The 20,199-nt window shown below is 32.3% G+C and overlaps 2 protein-coding genes across 3 annotated transcripts in view; one reads left to right on the top strand and one right to left on the bottom strand.

The window, feature by feature from the left end:
* Positions 1 to 20,199, bottom strand: part of LOC115890742 (elongation of very long chain fatty acids protein AAEL008004-like) — a 92,016-nt gene that overhangs the window by 13,357 nt on the left and 58,460 nt on the right. The gene's annotated exons all lie outside the window — the stretch shown is intronic.
* On the top strand, positions 5,329 to 6,885 carry LOC115890752 (tigger transposable element-derived protein 6-like). Its single transcript, XM_030911075.1, has 2 exons — positions 5,329 to 5,989; positions 6,329 to 6,885. Exons 1-2 carry the CDS (start codon positions 5,329 to 5,331, stop codon positions 6,883 to 6,885), a joined length of 1,218 nt encoding a protein of 405 aa, XP_030766935.1.

Below are 20,199 nucleotides of genomic sequence, written 5' to 3'. Positions count from 1 at the left end.
AAAAGACCAATATCGACTCTGAAATTGAGCACAGGATTAGCAGCACCTCAAGAGCATTCTGGAAATTAAAAGAGTGTACCGAGCAATATTAATCCCCACCATGTTGTATGGGAGAGAAACCTGGGTGCCGTATAGGGTTCCCAACCGTCCCAGTTTGGCCGGGATTAACCAGGAATCAGAAAGTTTGTCCCGGCGAAAGTTTTGCCTTGGCCGGGACCTCGAAACTAAAAAAATGTGTAGTACACACATAATATATTTTATTTTCTAATATTTAATGTCTTGCTTCAATTATTTAAAAGCTTAAAAATAATTGTCCCGGAATCGCCGATGCTCAAGTTGGGAACCCTAGTGCCGTACCGCCAACACCTGAACGCATTAAACAAGTTGCAACAGAGACACCTTAGACAACTCAAGAATCAAATGGTTCCATCATGTCTCAAACGTATCGCTCCTTGAAAAAGCTAACTGCGAGAGTATTGGAGTCATGGTTACAAAATCTCGCTTAAGATGGGCTGGACACGTATGCAGAATGCAGGAAAATCGCCTACCAAAATCTCTGCTTTACGGTGAGCTTGTAGACGGTAAGAGGAGGCCGGGTGGACAACTCAAAAGGTACAAGGACATTTTCCACGAAAACTTAAAGGGGATTAACATGCAGAAACATTGGGAAGAAGCAGTTCACAATAGAACTCATTGGAGAAGAATTATTGCAAACTCAGTTAACAGCGACAACCAAAAAGTAAAGAGGCAACAAAGCGATGAGGTTTTTGTACGTATCGGGCTTTTCAGTCACAGAAAAGCTCATGAAAGACAACGCCTTGCGTGACCATCATCTGATGCGTGTCAAATACTCGTCAGTGAGTAATGGCAGTATGTATGTATGTATGTTTTTTTTTCAACAAAATGCAAGAAAAGCTCTTTCTTTCATCTGTTTAATAAAAAAAATCAAATCTAATACAAACGGCATAAAAATTAAAATAATATATTATCTTTAAAAAACGTTCAATTCGTTATAAAAGGAAAAAAGTAACTAGCTCTCATAACAGAACTAATAAAAGCAGATAACTTAATTAGTTAAACCCATCATTCTGTGTTACCACTCGGGGTAGCACTATTAAGTTCTCTAAAAATCCAAATAAGTTTAAATTAATAACTGATTTAACTAACTATTCTTATATAATAATAGCTCCCGTATATAGCGTTTAACGCCTTGGGAGTAGCAAGCAGGGGTGGATGTTGCCATATGGAAAAACGGGAAAATTCCCGGTGGACCGGTGGGCCGGTCCGGATCAGAGCTCTTGGATTAACGAAAATTAAATAGTTTTAAATAGCTAAGCTTCTAACTAAAGTTACGTAAAATTCTTAGTGACTGCATAACTAACTAATCAATTTGCATCAGTATAATCGTCAACTGCTATTAAACAAAAACACTAATTTGTAAAATAACTATTGTGAGATGTCTTTTTCTCTGAGACACATATAATTATTTTAATAAACATCTGTTGTTTGATGTCCGGTTTGAAAATTTTGTTTTAGCCACTATTATTTTATTAATAACTAATAAACATGACTCTGGAAAGTGTACAGCAGAAAAAAGAATAAATATCAGTAGGTAAATATAAATCGTCTCGGGCTAAGTGCATATTTTTTCGGCCTCGGTGCAATAATTTTCGGGCTCCCCTGAGTAAAAAGGTACATGAATTTGATGCAAACTCTGCGATTGAATAGAAGAAAATAATAATATAAATTGGCTATCTGTATGGTTCGTTTGAATTGGGGACGACCAACCAACACCTAGCCATTCAAGACACTTTCTTTACGCCAACGATCTTGCAATAGCTGTTCAAGCCAACAACTTCGAGAATATCGAACTGAGCCTAGAAACCAACCATTGAAAAAATATGTCTGAATATTACACAATCAGCTCTCTGAGGCCCAATCCCTCTAAGCCAAGCAAGCTTCCGGCCAAGTCCTCCGAGACGACTGAAGTCCCATCGAGTCTTTCGAAACAGCGTAAATGTAGAACCACCAGCAGTGGGATTCTGTAAGCCCCGTAGCAAGAAATTTCCTGTCTAGCCTATGCTATTTGTATACGATTGATGAGTCACTAGACAGAAAATATGTTTACAGAATCGCTAGCCAGATGAGTTCCCCTACATCAAGATCCACCAAGGGGAATCCACTTGGATTGGAAAACCTGGAGAACACTTAGTAAAATTAGGACTGGCGTTGCTCCAGTAAAATCCAACCTACAACCTAGTGAAGTTGGGTGTAAATCATAATGGGGACACCCAGTGTAAATGCGGCCAAGAACACACCATGGAGCATGTTCAAGATCTATTCAAGATCAAATTATCCTTAAGTATAATGGAAATAAAAAAATAGAACCTTGTGAAACTGAGTTATCTTGTAGAAAAAATTCGGATGTCTGGCCATCTAAGGTCTGACCCAATATCGATTTTTTTGAAAATTTGATAAAGAGAATTTCAATTTTTTTAAAAACCCGCAGGCAAATCAGCTTATTTTTTTTTGAAAATATTCATCCTTACATACAGTACCGGCCAAAAGTGGAGAAACTTTTAATATTTTTACAATGCCAAAATACAGTTTACTCTCTGCAGAATACGATATCAAGAAAATATTTCGCATTTAATTTGCTTTGTATAGCCATATAAAAACTGCTTATTTTGTGAATAAATTTGCAGGCAAAAAATTATTTACAAATTCCAGCGGACATAAGTGGAGAAACCTTATCTTCTTCTTAACATTCTGTGAGATATTCTCTTGTTAAAGCGTCTAGATCGTGGTATTGGGTTCACAGAGCGGTAAAAATATGCCGCGCGTGATAAATTTGTCAGATCAAATTAAAAAAAATCATAATTGATAAGTATCATTCGAGAATTAAACAAATTGATATTGCTAGACACTTAAATTTACATAATGCAACACTTAAATTTACATGTGTGCAAACAGATTAATTTGTATGGAGATCGTGGGACAACTGCCAGTATACCCAAGCCCGGAAGACCCAAAAAAAAACAACTTTGGCGACAGATAAAATAATAAGAAGATATTCACTTAGAAATCCATTTTGCACTGCGGAGGATATAAGGAACGAATATCCCTTTATTTCAATATCTGTTAGGTCCAATAGACGGCGTCTGAAACAGGCACAACTAAATGCCAGAACACCTGCCCGAAAGCCGTTTATTTCTAAGAAAAATAGGTAGGCCCGACTACAATTTGCATTGGAACATGCAAATTGGACCTACAAGCAGTGGAAAAATGTACTCTGGTCGGACGAAAGCAAGTACAATCTTTTTGGTTCGGATGGTATTAGGTGGGTGAGACGTCCTGCCAATGAGAGATTCAATCCCAAGTACACCATATCCACCATAAAACACGGAGGTGGGAACGTTCTAGTCTAGGGTTGTTTTTCTGGGCATGGGGTCGGGCCACTTGTTCAAATAAATGGAATTATGGATCAAATAAATGGAAATATGGTGTATTTAAATATTTTGCAAGAAACAATGGTACCTTATGCTCCTAATTTAATCCTCTCTCTCATTAACCTGGAAATTTATGCACCATAATGATCCGAAACACACTGCCAAACTTATTAAGGAATTTTTAACCGAGGAACAAGTTGAAGTGATCAAATGGCCAGCTCAGAGCCCCGACCTGAACCCTATAGAGAACCTATAGGATCAACTAGAAGTCGATGTTAGGCGTAAAAACAGGGACAAATTTAAAAATAAAGATGTTTTGTTCGCTGCCCTATTACAAGCCTGGAATAAAATATCCGGGGACGTAATAAAGAACTTGATTGAGTCTATGCCCGAAAGGTGCCAAGCAGTCATCAAAAGTAAAGGCTATGCAACCAAATACTGAGACTAGCGACTACAAATGTATAAAAAATTCCAGTTTCTCCATTTTTGTCCTAATAGAAATTAGTTTAATTTTTTCAAAATTTAATAGAGGCTTTTTCCAAAAAAATCTTGTGTGTATTTTTATGAGACAGTTATCCTATGTATAAATATATATGCTTTATAAACATTTTCGTTCTTGTAAAACGGCAACAAATAAATTTAAAAAGTTTCTCCATTTTTGGCCGGTACTGTATACAGGGTGACTCTTAAATAAGTGCAGATATCTTCAGGGATGGTAGGTCTCGAAAAAGAAACATATTTTTTCTTTACCGTTTTTCAAATAAATCCAAAATAATCGAGTTATTTTACTTTGAAATTTTTCAACAAAAAATATTTTTTGCTTATATTTTGAGAACCACTGGATCTTTACTAGGTTTTCTGTTTTGTAAATTTAATTTACTACCTATGATGCCATTTTATCAAGAAATTATGTCTTTTAACTAAAAACTAAAAAAAATCCAATTTTTTTTCAAAAAATTCCTAATTTTCAAAATTTTTGTTTCGCGAAAACTACCTTATAATCGTGTTTCTGAGGTCGAAATATATCACCCTTAAAAATATTTGCGCTTATTTAAGACTCACCCTGTATATATTAATAAAAAAATATGATTCTTCGTTATAGCCATTTTGATTTTGTGGATTTGGGCCAGTTGCCTGTTATTTCCCGGGCCGGTTTCGTCTTCCCCATCCACAAGGAAGGTAATGTGGCTAGCACTACACTTCAACCGCCTATTATTACCTCAGGATTGTGAATCCCAAGTACTCATTTAAGGCTGAGTCGACCTAGGTACCCAAACTATTTTTATTTTAATAAAAATAGTCGGCTGATGAAATGCCGGGTGTGGGATTCGAACCCACTACCTTCATATTGGTAGACGAGAGCCTGTACTTGGGGCACCTTACTAACTCACTTCTTATTCTCACCTTATTCTTAATTTTCTTAATATCTTTTGAGGTTAATATTCTCTAAGTTATATATTTATGAGTATTGTACAGTAAAACTTCCCATTTCGGCCACTTCTAAAAAGCGGTCACTTCTGTTAGCGGTCAATTTTCAGTTGTTTGAATTAATCTTAGGGGAATTCCTATATTAAAATATTTCTCAATAAAGTTAATTCCGAAAGCGGTTACCGGCCGCTTCAAAGGTACATTTTAGGGAAAACCCCATTAAATTTATTGCCCCAATACCGGCCAAAAACCGAACCCTTCGAACCTTTTTTTTTGTCTAACAAGAGCTGTTTCAGGACACTTTAGGAAAGTCCAAGCAATAAACATTTATAATTTGTTTGAGAAATAGGTACAGAGAGTGACAAATACAATACAAATTCGTCAGTAGTTTGCTGAAATTTTTGGGAGATATAGAATCAGTTTAGTTTCTTACTCTGAAAGAACAGCAACCATGTCTTTGAAACGTAAACGTTTGTCTATTAAAGAGAAATTAAATATTGTCGCGGAAAGTGAAAAATATAACAGCAGTGCTCGAAAGTTGGCGGAAAAGTTTGGTGTTGGAAGAACGCAAGTGAACGACATTTTAAAAAACAAAGTGGAATTAAAAAAAATGTTTGAAGAAGAAGGATGCAATGCAGATAAAAAACGAAAGTTTCCTAAAACAGAAGGATTTGCAATCGATCAACTAGTTTACGAATGGTTTTGTAAGGCAAGGAACAAAAACATACCCATATCGGGAACCTTAATTCGGGAAAAAGCTCTTGAGGTATCTACATCCTTGAAACTTAGTGAATTTAAGGCTTCAACTGGCTGGTTAAATAAGTTTTGCAAGAGACATAATATTAACTTCAAAACAATTTGTGGTGAGTCTGCAGATGTGGATGAAGTGACTGTTGAAGACTGGAAAACAAAATTAACAGCAATCATTAAGGAATACGACACTAAAGACATTTTTAATGCAGACGAAACAGGGCTTTATTATATGGCAATGCCAAACAAAACCTTTGCTTTAAAGAATGATAAATGTGCTGGCAAAAAATCAGCTAAACAACGAGTGACACTGCTTTTCTGTTGCAGCATGCATGGTGAGAAGGAAAATCCGCTAGTTATAGGTAAGAGCAAAAACCCGAGATGTTTTAAAGGAGCGCATGTAGATAAATTGCCGATAGAATGGGTATCCAACAAAAAAGCTTGGATGACGACAGATATAATGACATCTTGGCTCAAAACCTTTGACACCAAAATGAAACGGCAGGGTAGAAAAGTTCTTTTATTTTTGGATAATGCCACGTCTCACCCAAAAATAGAACTTGAAAATGTTCGTATAATTTTTTTTCCTCCAAATACGACATCTCATTGCCAGCCGTTGGACCAAGGAATTATTCAAAATTTTAAATTAAAATATCGTCAATTTTTTATTAAAAGACTTTTGACTTTTACTAATACCGAAGAAACGATGGAAAAGGCTAAAGAGAGCATAAATTTGGCAAGTACTATGGTGTGGATAAGTACAGCATGGAAAAATGTTACATCGAACACTATAAAAAAATGTTTCCAAAAAGCGGGATTTGCAACCGTCAAAGGGGACGATGCATTTGACGAAGAGGACGACATTCCTTTAAGTCAGTTATCTTCAATTTTAAAAAACATGCCAGGAAGTCCAGATCTTAAAGAATATCTGACAGTCGATTCAGATGTCCCTACGGAAAATCCTAGTTTAGAGATGCAGGGAATAATCCAGGAATTTACAAACAACAAGGACAGACAGGACTCCACTCAAGCCGAAGAGGAAGAAGATGAAGGCCAAGACATTCTGTGTTCATCTATAAATAATATGAGTGAAGTATGTGAAAAATTAAGAGACATTCAGAATTTTTTGGTGATTCAAAACAAAGACGAACTAGCGGTTGATATTGCCCATACTTTGATGAAATTTGAAAGTGAAATTACAAAAATCAAAATTAAAAATTTAAAGCAGACTACCATTAATCAGTTTTTCACCATATAAAATAAGGTTATCATTTTGTAATTTTAAAGTCAATTGTACATATGTATATAAGAATACCTATGTGTAAAATACATATGTATACATTGTAAGTTTTTTTTTTCAAAATTTTATGTAATAAAGTTTTTTGTAACAACTGAATTATTTTTTGCGCCAAAAATCTAAAACTGAAGATCATTTATTAACACTTATTTGTGTGTTTGTACTACATGCTCGTACTTAATTTTAATTACTTTGCACGTTTCCAAAATAAAGGCATTTTACATTGGTATCTGTATTTTATTGTTCCCAATAGTGGCCACTTCCCTTAACGGCCACATTCCTTTGAAAATTTTTGTTGCCGCTATATGGAAGTTTTACTGTATTTACAATTCCAAACATATTTCTATGTATAAGTATTCCATCTCCTGTCGCAAATATTAAAAATATTTAAAAGTTGCTGTTACATAGTACATACTAATATTCTCAGTTTTTTTCCGACGCGTCCAATAACTATGCATACATTTATACGGTATGTTTAAAAGTTTTGACATGAATGAGAACCTAAACAACAATAATTTCGTAAAAATTCTTATTGAGACCATGAAGAATGATTAAATCTTTAAGTAAATGGCAAAATTAATTATGACTATCGAGTTTTCTATTAATTAAAAAATTAAAATGTTTCTGGGTTGCCAAATTTTCGTAAATCTATCGTAAACTAAAAAGTATAAAGTGTAATTGAAACCATTAATTCCAATTAGTGTAATAACTAATTGAAGGTTTATAATAATGAAGCTTAAAAATATTCTTCATTTAACTATTTTTATAGGCGACGGCCCATCTTCGTCAAAACACCTATTCTCTATCGATCATCGAAGTTAAGCGACATTGTGCGATGTGGATTTTGGAAGGATAGACGTCTAAAAATCTCTATCATGCTGTACCAAGGCAAAAGACTAAGGCTTGTTGAGATGCACTGCTCATTCACGCAGGATGATATCAAATATCTCGTGAATTATTTACAATGTTTTTTTATTGACTCATTAATTTCATGGCAAGAATAATGGCAGGAAATAGATGTGTTAGCGCAATACAGAAAATTATTAAGAGTAAGAACATCTCTAGAAGTTTAAAAAACAGAATATACCAAACAATGATACGACCAATAGTGCTGTATGCATGTGCAACGTGGACGTTCAATGTAACGGAAAGTTCGAGGCTAGAGATTTGGGAAAGAAAAATACTGAGGAAGATTCTTGGAGGAAACAAGATAGACGACCTATGGATCAGAAGAACAAATGAAGAATTAAAGCAACTATATCGAGCACCGAGTATAACGGGAGTAGCAAGAGCACAAAGACTGAGGTGACTGGGACACATTGAAAGAATGGCTGAAGCAAGAATTTCTAGTATGATAATGAAACGTGAAATAGGTGGAAAGAGAAGGAGGGGTAGACCGAGAACCAGATGGAGAAAGGATATGGAAGAGGACTTGAGAAGGGTAAGAATGGATGGGTGGAGAATAAAAGCGAAAGACAGAAACAAATGGAGAAAGATAATCAATCAAGTCATGAGCCTTTTAGTCTTTTAGAGCTATTATATGCATATACATTGGTGGCAAAAAGTATGGAAACTTTTTTAATTTGTCATTTATGCTGAGAAATTAAAATATGAAATAAAACGACTTATATAATCGTGACCAACAAATAATTTCCTACAAACCTAATACATTTAAATAAAATTTACAGCTATCAGTAAAAAATATATAAAAATTATGAATATTTTCTTGGTCAAAAGTATGGAAACTTAGGAAGAATGTTTATTAAAATTCAAGATAATATAAAAATTACTAATATTTAGTGGAATATCCCTTTGAATTAATTACTTTCTACATCTTCCTGGCATCGAATCAATCAATCTCGTACAATCTTTACTGGAAATGGCTGCCCATTCAGTTTTTAGCGCTTCCCATAATTCATTTTATTTGAAATAGAATGGCTTCGAATTTTGCTATCCAAATGGTCCCATAAATTTTCTATGGGGTCAAGATCCGGAGACTGTGAGGGCCAATCCATTAGTGGAACATTATGTTCATTTAACCAATTTTGAACAAACCGAGATTTGTGCTTGGGGTCATTGTCTTGCTGGAACAACCATCTGAGTGGCATTTCTTCATCAGCATGAGGCAGCATATTATTCTCCAATATGTCTTTGTACAAAAAACGGTCCACTATCCCATCAATTTTAACAAGAGAACCCCTGAGCGAGAAAAACACCCCCATACCATTATACTCCCACCCCCATGTTTTACTGTGGGCATCTGGTACTTATGGCTGTACTGTGTACCTTTTTGGTTCGGACATAACGTCTCTCTGTCACTACCAAACAGTTGAAACTTGCTTTCGTCGCTAACAGTACAGTATTCCATTTCCAGATAAGACCAGGTGAGATGATCTTGAGCAAATTTAAAGCGGGCCATCCTATTTTTCTTGATATTAGTGGTTTCTTCACCGCAACTCTTCCAAAAGTCCTATGTCATCCAACCTTCTTCTCACCGTGCGTGCAGACACCGATATTCCCTTTCACCCATTTCTCGAGAAATGTCTGTGGATGTTTTTCTTGGATCTCCCATTGTTATCTCTCATTACATTCATTGTCCTGTTGCACAACTTTCTTGGTCTTTCTGACTTAAAAGCTGTTGAAACGTTCCCCTGTTTTATTAAATTTACGAATTATTTTCGAAACGGTGCCTTTTAAAATGTTTAAATTTTTACTTATTTGAATTTGTTTATAACCGCTCTTGTATAATTCAACTATTTTATTTTTTTAAATCCGTAGAGAAATATTTAGACTTGGGCATGATGTTTATATTTATCTGAAGCAAATCAAAAACCGTTTATCAGCTTAAACTAAATAATTTTAATGTATTTATTTATGGTTTCCATACTTTTTGGCCACAAGAAATCTATTGTTCTCCTACAAAACTGCTAAACAGATTTTTTCGCTGTGTAATTTTTGGAATACTTTTATTTGCTGATAAGCTGTTCATTTATATTCCTGAGAGTTTAAGATAGCAATATTTTCTGTGATATTTTAAAAAGTAAAAAGTTTCCATACTTTTGGCCACCACTGTATATTATTTTATGGCGTATTTAATTTCTAAATGATTCTCTGCCACTTTCGGTATAGTTCGGCAACGCTGTTTTTACCAGGTGATAATTTTATCGTACGATCAACGCATATCCCGATTCATAAATATATCAATCCGTCTGAGAAAACAGAACACGTAAAAATCGTGTCGTGGTATAAATATAATCAACATTATGTAATGTTTTAAAATTGTCGCGATACGAAATTCTGTAATGCTAACGATATACGTACGAGAGTGGTTATCTCGAAAAGTATTTGTTCAATGTTCGTATAAAAATTCACAGACTATCCACTTAATATTTATGTTTAAGGTTAATAATTTTATTATAGCGTAAGCTATAGTACGAGTGTTTCAGACTTGTGTGTAGATTAACTAGAAATTTTATCGATTCTAATTAAAGAAAAGTACAGTAATTAATAATAATTGTAGAAGTTAAATCACGTACCCATATCTTGAATTGGTTAAAATAATTACAAGACCAAGAAGACCATTGCAAGATCAAAACCAAGACTCGGTTGGTCTTCCAGGATCCAGTCTTGGTCTTGGGATTGATGCAAGACAAAGAAAAACAGAACGATTGGTCAGTCAATGTCAATGTCAAAGACAAAGATAATGATATAGTAGAATGGTCGCTGACGTGTCTTCAATAAAAGTGAAACGAATTTACTTATCCACGAAGTTTTTAAAATCTAAGATAGTAACATCAGTCAGAACTACCACTATATTTGACACGTTAGAAAGTGACTTGTCAAAAAGGATTATTTAATGAAGAAAAGTCCAAGGTAACGCAGTTTTTTTCGTGCATACTGTATTTTAGTTCTATATAAAGACGGATTCTCACGACTCGTGTACTTGGCAAGCACGCCAATATTTGCGTACTTGGCAACTATGCTATATATTTGTAAACAACATTTTTTTGCAACAAACTCGGCGCGACGTGTGACAAATAATTGCACAAGGAAACCGCCCACACCACATGGCACAGTATATGCCAATAACCAATGTTTGTACAAGTACACGAGTCGTCAGAGTCCGCCTTAAAAAATAGATTCACTGTTCATTACAGAACCCTTTTTAATTTTGAACAAATAAAAGTGTAAAAACGCTTACTAGAAAGTAATCCATGTTAAAAACAAGAAAAGCTTATCTAGGTTAATTAAAAAGTAGTTGTTTCTGCACAATTTTAAGTGAGAATCTCTTAGAATAAGAGCACCTTTACTTATCCTAAGAGCAATCAAAATTAACGTAAGCATAAACAATGCACCACTGACTGATTTTTTTTTTAATTTTTCTAGTGATATACATATATGGGTTTTATTTATATTGTAGTATTTTTTCACACAAGCTATATACAGGGTGTCCCAGAAATAAGTGCAAGTAAGGGGTGGTAGATCTCGATAAAAGAAACATATTTTCTCTTTATCGTTTTTCAAATAAATCCAAAATAACGGAGTTATTTTACTTTGAAAATTTCCAAAAAAAAATTTTTTTCCTAAAATTTTGAGATCCTTTCAGATTTTCTTTCTTGTAAATTTAATCTGCTACCTATGTTGCCATATTATCAAGAAATTATGTTTTTTAACTAAAAACTAAAAAACATACAAATTTTTTTTAAAAAAATTCCGAATTTTATTTTTTTTTTCGCGAAAAAAACCTCATAGGCGTGTTTCTGGGGCTGAACTATACTCCCAGTTAAAATACTTGCACTTATTTCTGGGACACCCTGTATAGAGTCTTGTATAGGAGTCTTAAATAAGTGCAAATAGTTCTAGGGGTAGTACATTTCGACCCCAATTCGTTTTTTCGCGAAAAAAATTAAAAATTAAAATTTTTAAAAAAATATTTTTTTTTAGTTTGGTTTGGTTTAGTTTGGTTTAGTTAAGACATAATTTCTTGATAATATGACAACATAGGTAGTAGGTTAAATTTACAAGAAATAAAACCCAGAAAAAGTCCGGTGGTTCTCAAAATTTAAGCAAAAAATATTTTTCTTTGAAAATTTTTAAAGTAAAATTACTCTAATATTTTTGGGCGTTAACAGTGCCATCTATAAAATTTAATTTGCCAAAACCTCTTGCTGATATGCAACCCCAAACCATAATCCCCTTAGGAAATTTAACAACCCTCTTTAAGCAATCTTTACGAAAGGCTTCTGCTTTATTTCGTATTATTCGTTTTCGATGATCTCCAACCCAAACATCAAATTTAGACTCATCGCTAAATATGACCTTATTCCAATCATTTTGTGTCCACGATAATTTAGATTTTGCCCAAGTGTAGCGATTTTTCTTTTGAATTTCTGTCAGTAGCGGTTTTTCTTTGGCCTAAATATGAATTTGTATCAATAATCTTCAGGTAATTGATTATCCACACAAAATAAAGTTTACCTTATAAAACCCCAGACCGCATTTGTGGATATATTTTCGGCAACATTCTCTTGATATATTTAAACCAGTTACAGTATTCCATTTAACTGTTACTCCGCGAAGAGTACTTCTTCTCGCAGACTTGCAAATTTTTACTAAATTTCGTAAATCTCTCTGAGATACAACTTTTGGCCTACCCGAACTTTTACCTCTAACGTCTACGTAGGCAGATTCGCCGTATTTTTTTTATTATATTAAAAACCGTGGTTTTTTTTGTGTAGTTTTTGATTTGTAGCTTTTCCACGGACCATTACTTTGGATTAAATTAACAAAATTGAAAATTAAAAAAAATAAAATTTCTTACAGTAAATCCCACTACTCAAAGTATCGAGTCACTTACAAGCTGTCAATGCTGAAGTAAACAGTTTGCGACATTTGTGACGTTTATAGCAAAGCCACCTATGATGATATTAATTATTTAAAAATAGTTGTCCCAACATTTAGTTGTCAGCAAATTTGTCCTTTTATGAACAAAATCCGCTACTGTAAATATGGACTGATTTACAAATTCATAAAAATATTGTCAAGTTGTTGAGGATATATGGCTATGTTTATATCTAAAAAATTAAACATATATTTTTCAGTCATTTTGAAAAACCAGGGCAATAATTCCATAATATGACCTTGTCCCAACATATAGTTGTTAGGGCTCGTAAATACAGATATTTTGGGCTGGTAGATCTCGATAAAAGAAATATATTTTCTCTTTGTCGTTTCTCAAATAAGTCCAAAATGCGACTATTATGTTACTTTAATTTTTTTTTAAATTGCTTAAATTTTGAGAATCGCTTGACTTTTTGTGTTTTTTTTTCTGTATATTATGCTTTTTGGATTTTAAATTAAATGCTAAACACTGTGAAATAAGCATTGAGCAGATTTCGTTCAAACATAAATGGTAATATCTATAACACAAATATTAAAATATGTATCTTTAATTTAGTTTAAACCCTATAATAATATTATAGAGGTTGTGCAAAAAACACTAATTAAAATAAAAATTAACTAAGTAGAGATGTTTCAGCTAAAAGAGCATGAAATTCTATAACAGAAATTAGGATATTGAAAATTCTTATCTAAAATAATGTCAAGTATGTCTTTTAACTAATGAACATATTGCTTAAACTATATAGTAAATATAGACCATAAAATCCGGTGTATTAAAAGCAATTAACAAATTATTTACTAAATATTGGCCAAAAATGAATATGTGAAAGGGCACACTTGCTGCTATTGGGGACACAGATATATTATGTTGCTAAATATTGCTAACTATATACGTTTTTTTTCTCGATATTGCATATTGAGAAATAATCACAAATCATTAGATATTTGTATAAATTCACATAGGTAATTGAACGTTTTTGATATCTTGATGTCTAGATTAGTTTAATTATTGTATAGGTAAATAATGTGTAAACATAACGTAATAATCTTCTCAGATAATTATTTGATAATTATTATTGCTATACATTTGAGATCAAAACAAATCGGACTCTTCAATCTGACTACTTTAAGAGTAATTAAAGTACCTACTTTAATTAATATTATGTCTGTTAAAAATTGCTGACCTAAGCTATACTTTATAAATATTTGTAATATACCCTTCAAATATGTCTATCTCTGTTATACGGGGTGAGTCTAAAATATTTGCACTTATTTAAGACTCACTCTATATAATCCACAAAAATAACAGTAAATAATTACTACTTTTTTGCAACGAGTAAAAAATAAATAACTATGAAAGAAACTACTGGAGATGATCACTTTTCCGTGTCATTTACAAAATGAAATAAATACAACTGCTTCTAGTAGATAAGATACAATCTAAACCCATATACAGGGCGGTCCGAACTGTATTCCGGAAACTTCAGCAGCATATTCTGCAGATAAAAATAAGTAAAAAAGTTTGTATAAATGTATGTCCTAAAATGCTTAGTTTCGGAGATACAGGGTGTAGAGGTTTCATTTTTATTTCGATTTTTTCCAAAAAATGTCTGAAATAACGTCAATATTTGGATGAAAATTGGTGTGTGGATATCTTCTGATATGACAAATTTGATTTTGATGTCAATATGACTCCTACTTGTAGAGGGCGCCACCTACATATTTTTTAACTGGTTTGAGGAGTAATAATTTTTCGTACGTACCTGTATAAAACGACAGAGTAAAAAAAAATATTCATTTACGACGTTTTCCACATAAAAAAGGCCTCTGGGTAAAAATCGCTACGAGTAATGGTTCTCTAGATATTTGGAATCGAACTTATCAATACCTGTCATCATTGACATAAATTAAACATGTTGACTAAATAGTTATTAGACTGAAATCATAAATTTGAAATGTTTTTGTGCCAAAAGTTCAACAGAAACTGTTTTATCGCCATTTTTTCGCAGAAAAATTTTTGATTAATTAAAAAAAAATAAAAATTTGCCAAATTTATTATTTCAGTCAAATATCTATCTACTTAACATATTTATTTTTTTGCCAATAATGACATGTATTGACTATTTTCTTTCTAAATATCTTGAGAACGATTGCTCGTAGCAGACATTTTTTACGTAAAAAGTCACGGGAATATATATTTTTTCACTAAGTAGTTTTATACAGGTACGGACGAAAAGTTATTACTCTTCAAAACAGTTAAAGCACATGTAGCTGGCGCCAATGGAACACAAATAGGAATCACATTGACATCAAAATCAAATTTCTCATGTGAAAAAACTCTCACGCATAAATTTTCATCCAAATATTGACTTTACTTCAGAAATTATTTAGAAAAAATCGAAATAAAAATGAAATTTCTACATCCTGTATCTCCGAAACTAAGCAATTTTGGACATACATTTATACGAACTTTTTTACTTATTTTTATTTGCAGAATATGTTGCCGAAGTTTCCGGACCACCCTGTATACAAAAAAGTAACAAGCAAAAATTACCCAAACAATATTTTTTGCATATGTCACTAAATATGGACGGTATAAATATTAATCAGAAAATGACAACACTGGCTGAATGCATTTTGCCACGACCTATGATTGCATTCAATAAATACCGACAATGTTTGATTTGATAAATATCAGTGATAACACATATAAATATTAATATGATTTTTATTTATCTATAAATAATTTATCGCTTTTTGTTTTCCAATATATTAATTAGGTTAAAAAAACGGAAAATTTGGCTTGTGGTTTGATTATTTGCAAATATGACGTTACAAGCATTTGCCTATTCAATTCAAAAATATTATAATTTTTTACTAAAATGTATTATTTAAATGATTATGCAGATTGTGTCAAACAATGCGCAGATATGCAAAATGCAATTATATATAGTATAGGCACAGTATGGGGGTACTATGATAGTTGAAGGAAATTTTTTCAACCGTCCAATATCCAATAACAATAATGCAATAGCACTATTTGTGATTTCATTTTTAATTTAACATTAAGATTATTCAATAAACAGTGTTTTTATTATTAAGTAAATAAAAAATATTGACTTTCTTGGGTTTTTCTAGAAAACTGACGTGTTCTTTGTAAAAATATACTGTTTTGTTTTTAATTAAAGTTTTTTAAGTGTGTATAACCTTGAAAATTTCTTGTTTGTATGTTACCACTTGCCTATGATCTCGAGATTTGGCATGTTAGTATATGACATAAATTGGGATTGATTGACGTTATCAGTTTTCGGTCACTTCCTGTTTCACCGGCAATGACTACAACCTTTATTTTTTAAATGACACCCTCGGTACATTTTTACTTTATTCGATAGAAAATGGTACTCTGAAGAGAATGACATATGATATGTCAACTTTTGACATATTCGCTTACAAACAAATCGTACTTTAAATTTCAATCTAGAGTGCCATGGCTGTGTTAAAAATACTAATTCTTAATTAGTATTTTTAAGGAGCCTTGGAAAAATTGATTAGACCGTCTAATATTTTTCGTGTCTTGTCCTGGCCTGTTAAAAGATCGATTTTTAATCATATCTCTTTTAATCAAATCGTATTTTTAATCATATCTCAATTTTTTCAAATAGAAAAAGGATGACTCGTTAGCATATTTGGAAAAAGCATTTTTTTACGAATAATTTGGAACCACACACTTGGTATTTCGAGTCAAATTGTCGTTATAAGGGTGAGCCACTTTTAAGACGCACCCGGTAAAGTTTAGTTTTATGTATGCTAAAATTTGGACACATCTTACAATTTTCTTTCTCATTTTAATGCGATAAAAAGACTGCTAAAAACCGATGTTGCGCCTATGAATTTACTTCCCATTTTTGGTACTGTCAATAAATCAATTAGATTTATATCGACGTTGCGTTGATATTTGAACGAAGTTAATCAACACGAATTCGAAGGTCGCGAATTATTTAAATTTGTTGCGTACCAGAACCGTATTGCACACAGATATTCGTACGTTGTCATTGTGACAGACGGAATACGATCGATGAATTTCAATGGCAGAGATACTAACCGCAATACCAAGCTAATATATGTCTATTAAATTAGATATAAAACACTTTTACTTTGTACAAACAGGAGTAAAATTTGAAACGAACAAGTTACATACAGACAGTGCAAGTTAAATAAAAAAATTATATGTGCACTATGTGCGCCTAATTGTCCATGCGGAAACTATTGCACTGTCTCAAGAGTGACTATTGGTACCATTGAGGGGTGGTGGGTAAATATCCAATAGGTATAATAAAGAAATTCGAATATATACCTGGTATACCGGGTATACTATATATTAATAATTGATATTCGGATTCTAGGAGAAAAATAAATGTGAGTTTTATTAGAGAAGTATATGACGAAAATGTAAGGTTTTTGACATATTTAACATTTTCTAAAAATAAAGAACAATTTCAATAAAAGCTGCCGAAATTGAAATTTACCCGGTATAGCCTAATATGTAGTTAAAATAACAATTGTACTTTAAATCATATTAAAACTTGAGCCAAAAAGTTATACAGGATGAGACAAAATTGATATTGAACATTGGTCACCTTATAATATCGAGCATTGGTCAACAAACAAGTTACTCTTTTATTTTAAATGGAACACCCAGTATATTATTCCGATATTCAATAGGGAATTCCTATCAATTTAAAATAATATTGAGGTTGCCTACCCTTCAAACAAGTATTTTCCTAGAATTTTTATATTTATTTTATATTTATGATTTAGTGTCAGTAGATCTTTATTATTTGATAAAATTTCGGTGGCTGTGATATGTCTGACGTTACTTCAATATGGCTGTCTAATTAGTCCAACTTTAACAACTAGTTATTATGTTATGTCAGTTAAAACAACAACAAAATTTCAGAAATTTGCTGACAATGGAAACTTATCCTACATCAGAGAGAATCATATAGGTCACCAAAAAAATCTTTTGAAAAGAGAATTATTTTATGCAGTGAACAGGAAAAGAAGCATTTTGAGCATTTGATTTCATCTAGCTAATTTTTGTCACATAATTATACGTTTATATCTATTAGTTTTAATTCTGTAATAATTAAAATATGTTTTAAACGTGTATCTTTTTATTACCTTCGAATATTTTACTCTACATTCTTTAATTTTTGTTAAATTAAAAATAGAGGTATATCGCAGCCACCTAGATTTTACTAACGGAAAATCATAAAAATTAAAATATCTAGGAAAATCTTTGCCTGAAGGGTAGGCAACTTGAATAATATTTTAAAGATATGTATATGAATTCCCATTGAACACCCGAATAATATACTGGATGTTCCATTTAAAATAAAAGAGTAAATTGCTTTTAAAGATGACCAATATTCAGGATTAATTTTGTCGCACCCTGTATAACTTTTCGGGGCAAATTTTAATTTGATTTAACAAACAATGGTTATTGTAATTAAACATCAGGCTATACAGGATAAATTAAAATTTAGGTAGGTGTTACTGAAATTTAAAATTTACTCTTCATTTTCAAAAAATGTGAAATATTTATGTTAATATTTACATTTTAGGCATATGCTTCTTTAATAAAATTCACCTTTATTTTTTTCCTAGAATCTAAAAATCAATTAATATATAGGGTTGAAGATACCATTTGAGTGTTCCATTACAAAAAACAAAACTTTGATTTCTTGAGTAAAACCTTCTATACTTTTATAAAATGCTTTCCATTAACATACATATGTTTCCAAAATTTAATTTCGATATAAACTACCGTTGGAGTCCTTGGAGCCTCCGCGTTGTATGGGAGACTATAATATTTTTGATATTTTTAACAACTTATTTAACTGAATTATTCGTGATTGGCGACATTTAACACATTCTTTACGCAAAAAATAAATCGTTGCGTTATATGCAAATAAACAAACAATTAGTAACAAATCTAATTGGTATTCTGCCTCCTGAACGGTAGGGACCTTGCCAGTGTTTGAGGTATTGTGTGATGTTAGTAACCTTGACACAAATGATTAAGAGCAAATGTATAATATAATGAGGAAATACCGCATATTTAAAGGTAATACATTATAGGAACTTGAAAAAAAATGTTTAATTTCAAGTTCAAATCGGTGACACTATTTTGCTACGTAGGATTTTAAACAACTTTACAGCGATTCTTTACTACTACTAAAAATTTAAGTATATATATATATATATATATATATACAGGGTGTTCCATTAAGGGAGGTCACCGGCCATATCTCGGAAACTACTGGGTATAGGAAGTCAGGAAAAAAATTCTTAAGACTAAAATGACCATGAGAAAATCCTGGAAATTATTTTAAGTTCCGCATTTTACCGCAAGAGGCGCAATTGGTAGGGTGAATAATACAATTCAAGTTTTCTCGAAAATTCTCATATTGAGCTATAACTTTAATAACATCGTTAGAAAGCCTGAAAAATTCCGCATAAATTCTCTCTGAGGCTCATTGGCGTACCGACCTTAATAAGGGTGGGGGAAGCTCTTGAACGTCTCAGTATTTAAAACTCTGTATCTTCTAAACGACTTATCCGATTTCAGCAAACTTAGGCTTGTTTGAAAGAGAAATGTACGTTTTCAAATACCCAATCCACTGCTACCAAATAGTTACAAATTAAATTGCTAGAGGGCGCAATTTCCAATAATAACAGTTTTTTTTTGATTTTGTCACGAAAATTTAAATCATACGGTATAATTTTGATGTCATATTCGGAAAGTAGATTAAATTTGCAACAAAAAACGTTTAGACCGCAATTCGATATCTTCATTCGTTTCAGAATTATTGCCGGAAGAATACTTTATAACGCTTTAATTTAAAAAAAAATGCTTGTTTTCATAGTTTCGTGGTAGGTAAAGCATTTCATGAAATTTTTTGTCTAATTTTATGGTTGTTGAGGTTTTTATAAAAAAAAAAAAAAAAAAAAATTATAATAGTCTTTCTATTGGTTCCTTAAAACTTTAATACTGGTATTATTGTTGTTTTGTTTGTGGCCCGTTGGCCTTTAAGCACGCTCCAAATTTTGCCTTTTACATGATTTGGACTAGTCCTAAGCCTAGGTAAAGTGCGAAGGGAGGCACGGAATATGACAAATGAAAACTAATTGTTATCAATTCAAAGTTTAACCTTACGAAACTATGAAAACAACCATTTCTTAAATTAAAGCGTTATAAAGTATTCTTCCGGCAATAATTCTGAAACGAATGAAGATATCGAATTGCGGTCTAAACGTTTTTTGTTGCAAATTTAATCTACTTTCCGAATATGACATCAAAATTATACCGTA

The sequence above is a fragment of the Sitophilus oryzae genome, unplaced genomic scaffold (assembly GCF_002938485.1).
Source record: "Sitophilus oryzae breed Bouriz unplaced genomic scaffold, Soryzae_2.0 scaffold_910_pilon_pilon, whole genome shotgun sequence".
In the NCBI taxonomy this organism is placed as follows: Eukaryota; Metazoa; Arthropoda; class Insecta; order Coleoptera; family Curculionidae; genus Sitophilus; species Sitophilus oryzae.
This window is presented reverse-complemented; position numbering and strand designations above follow the sequence as displayed.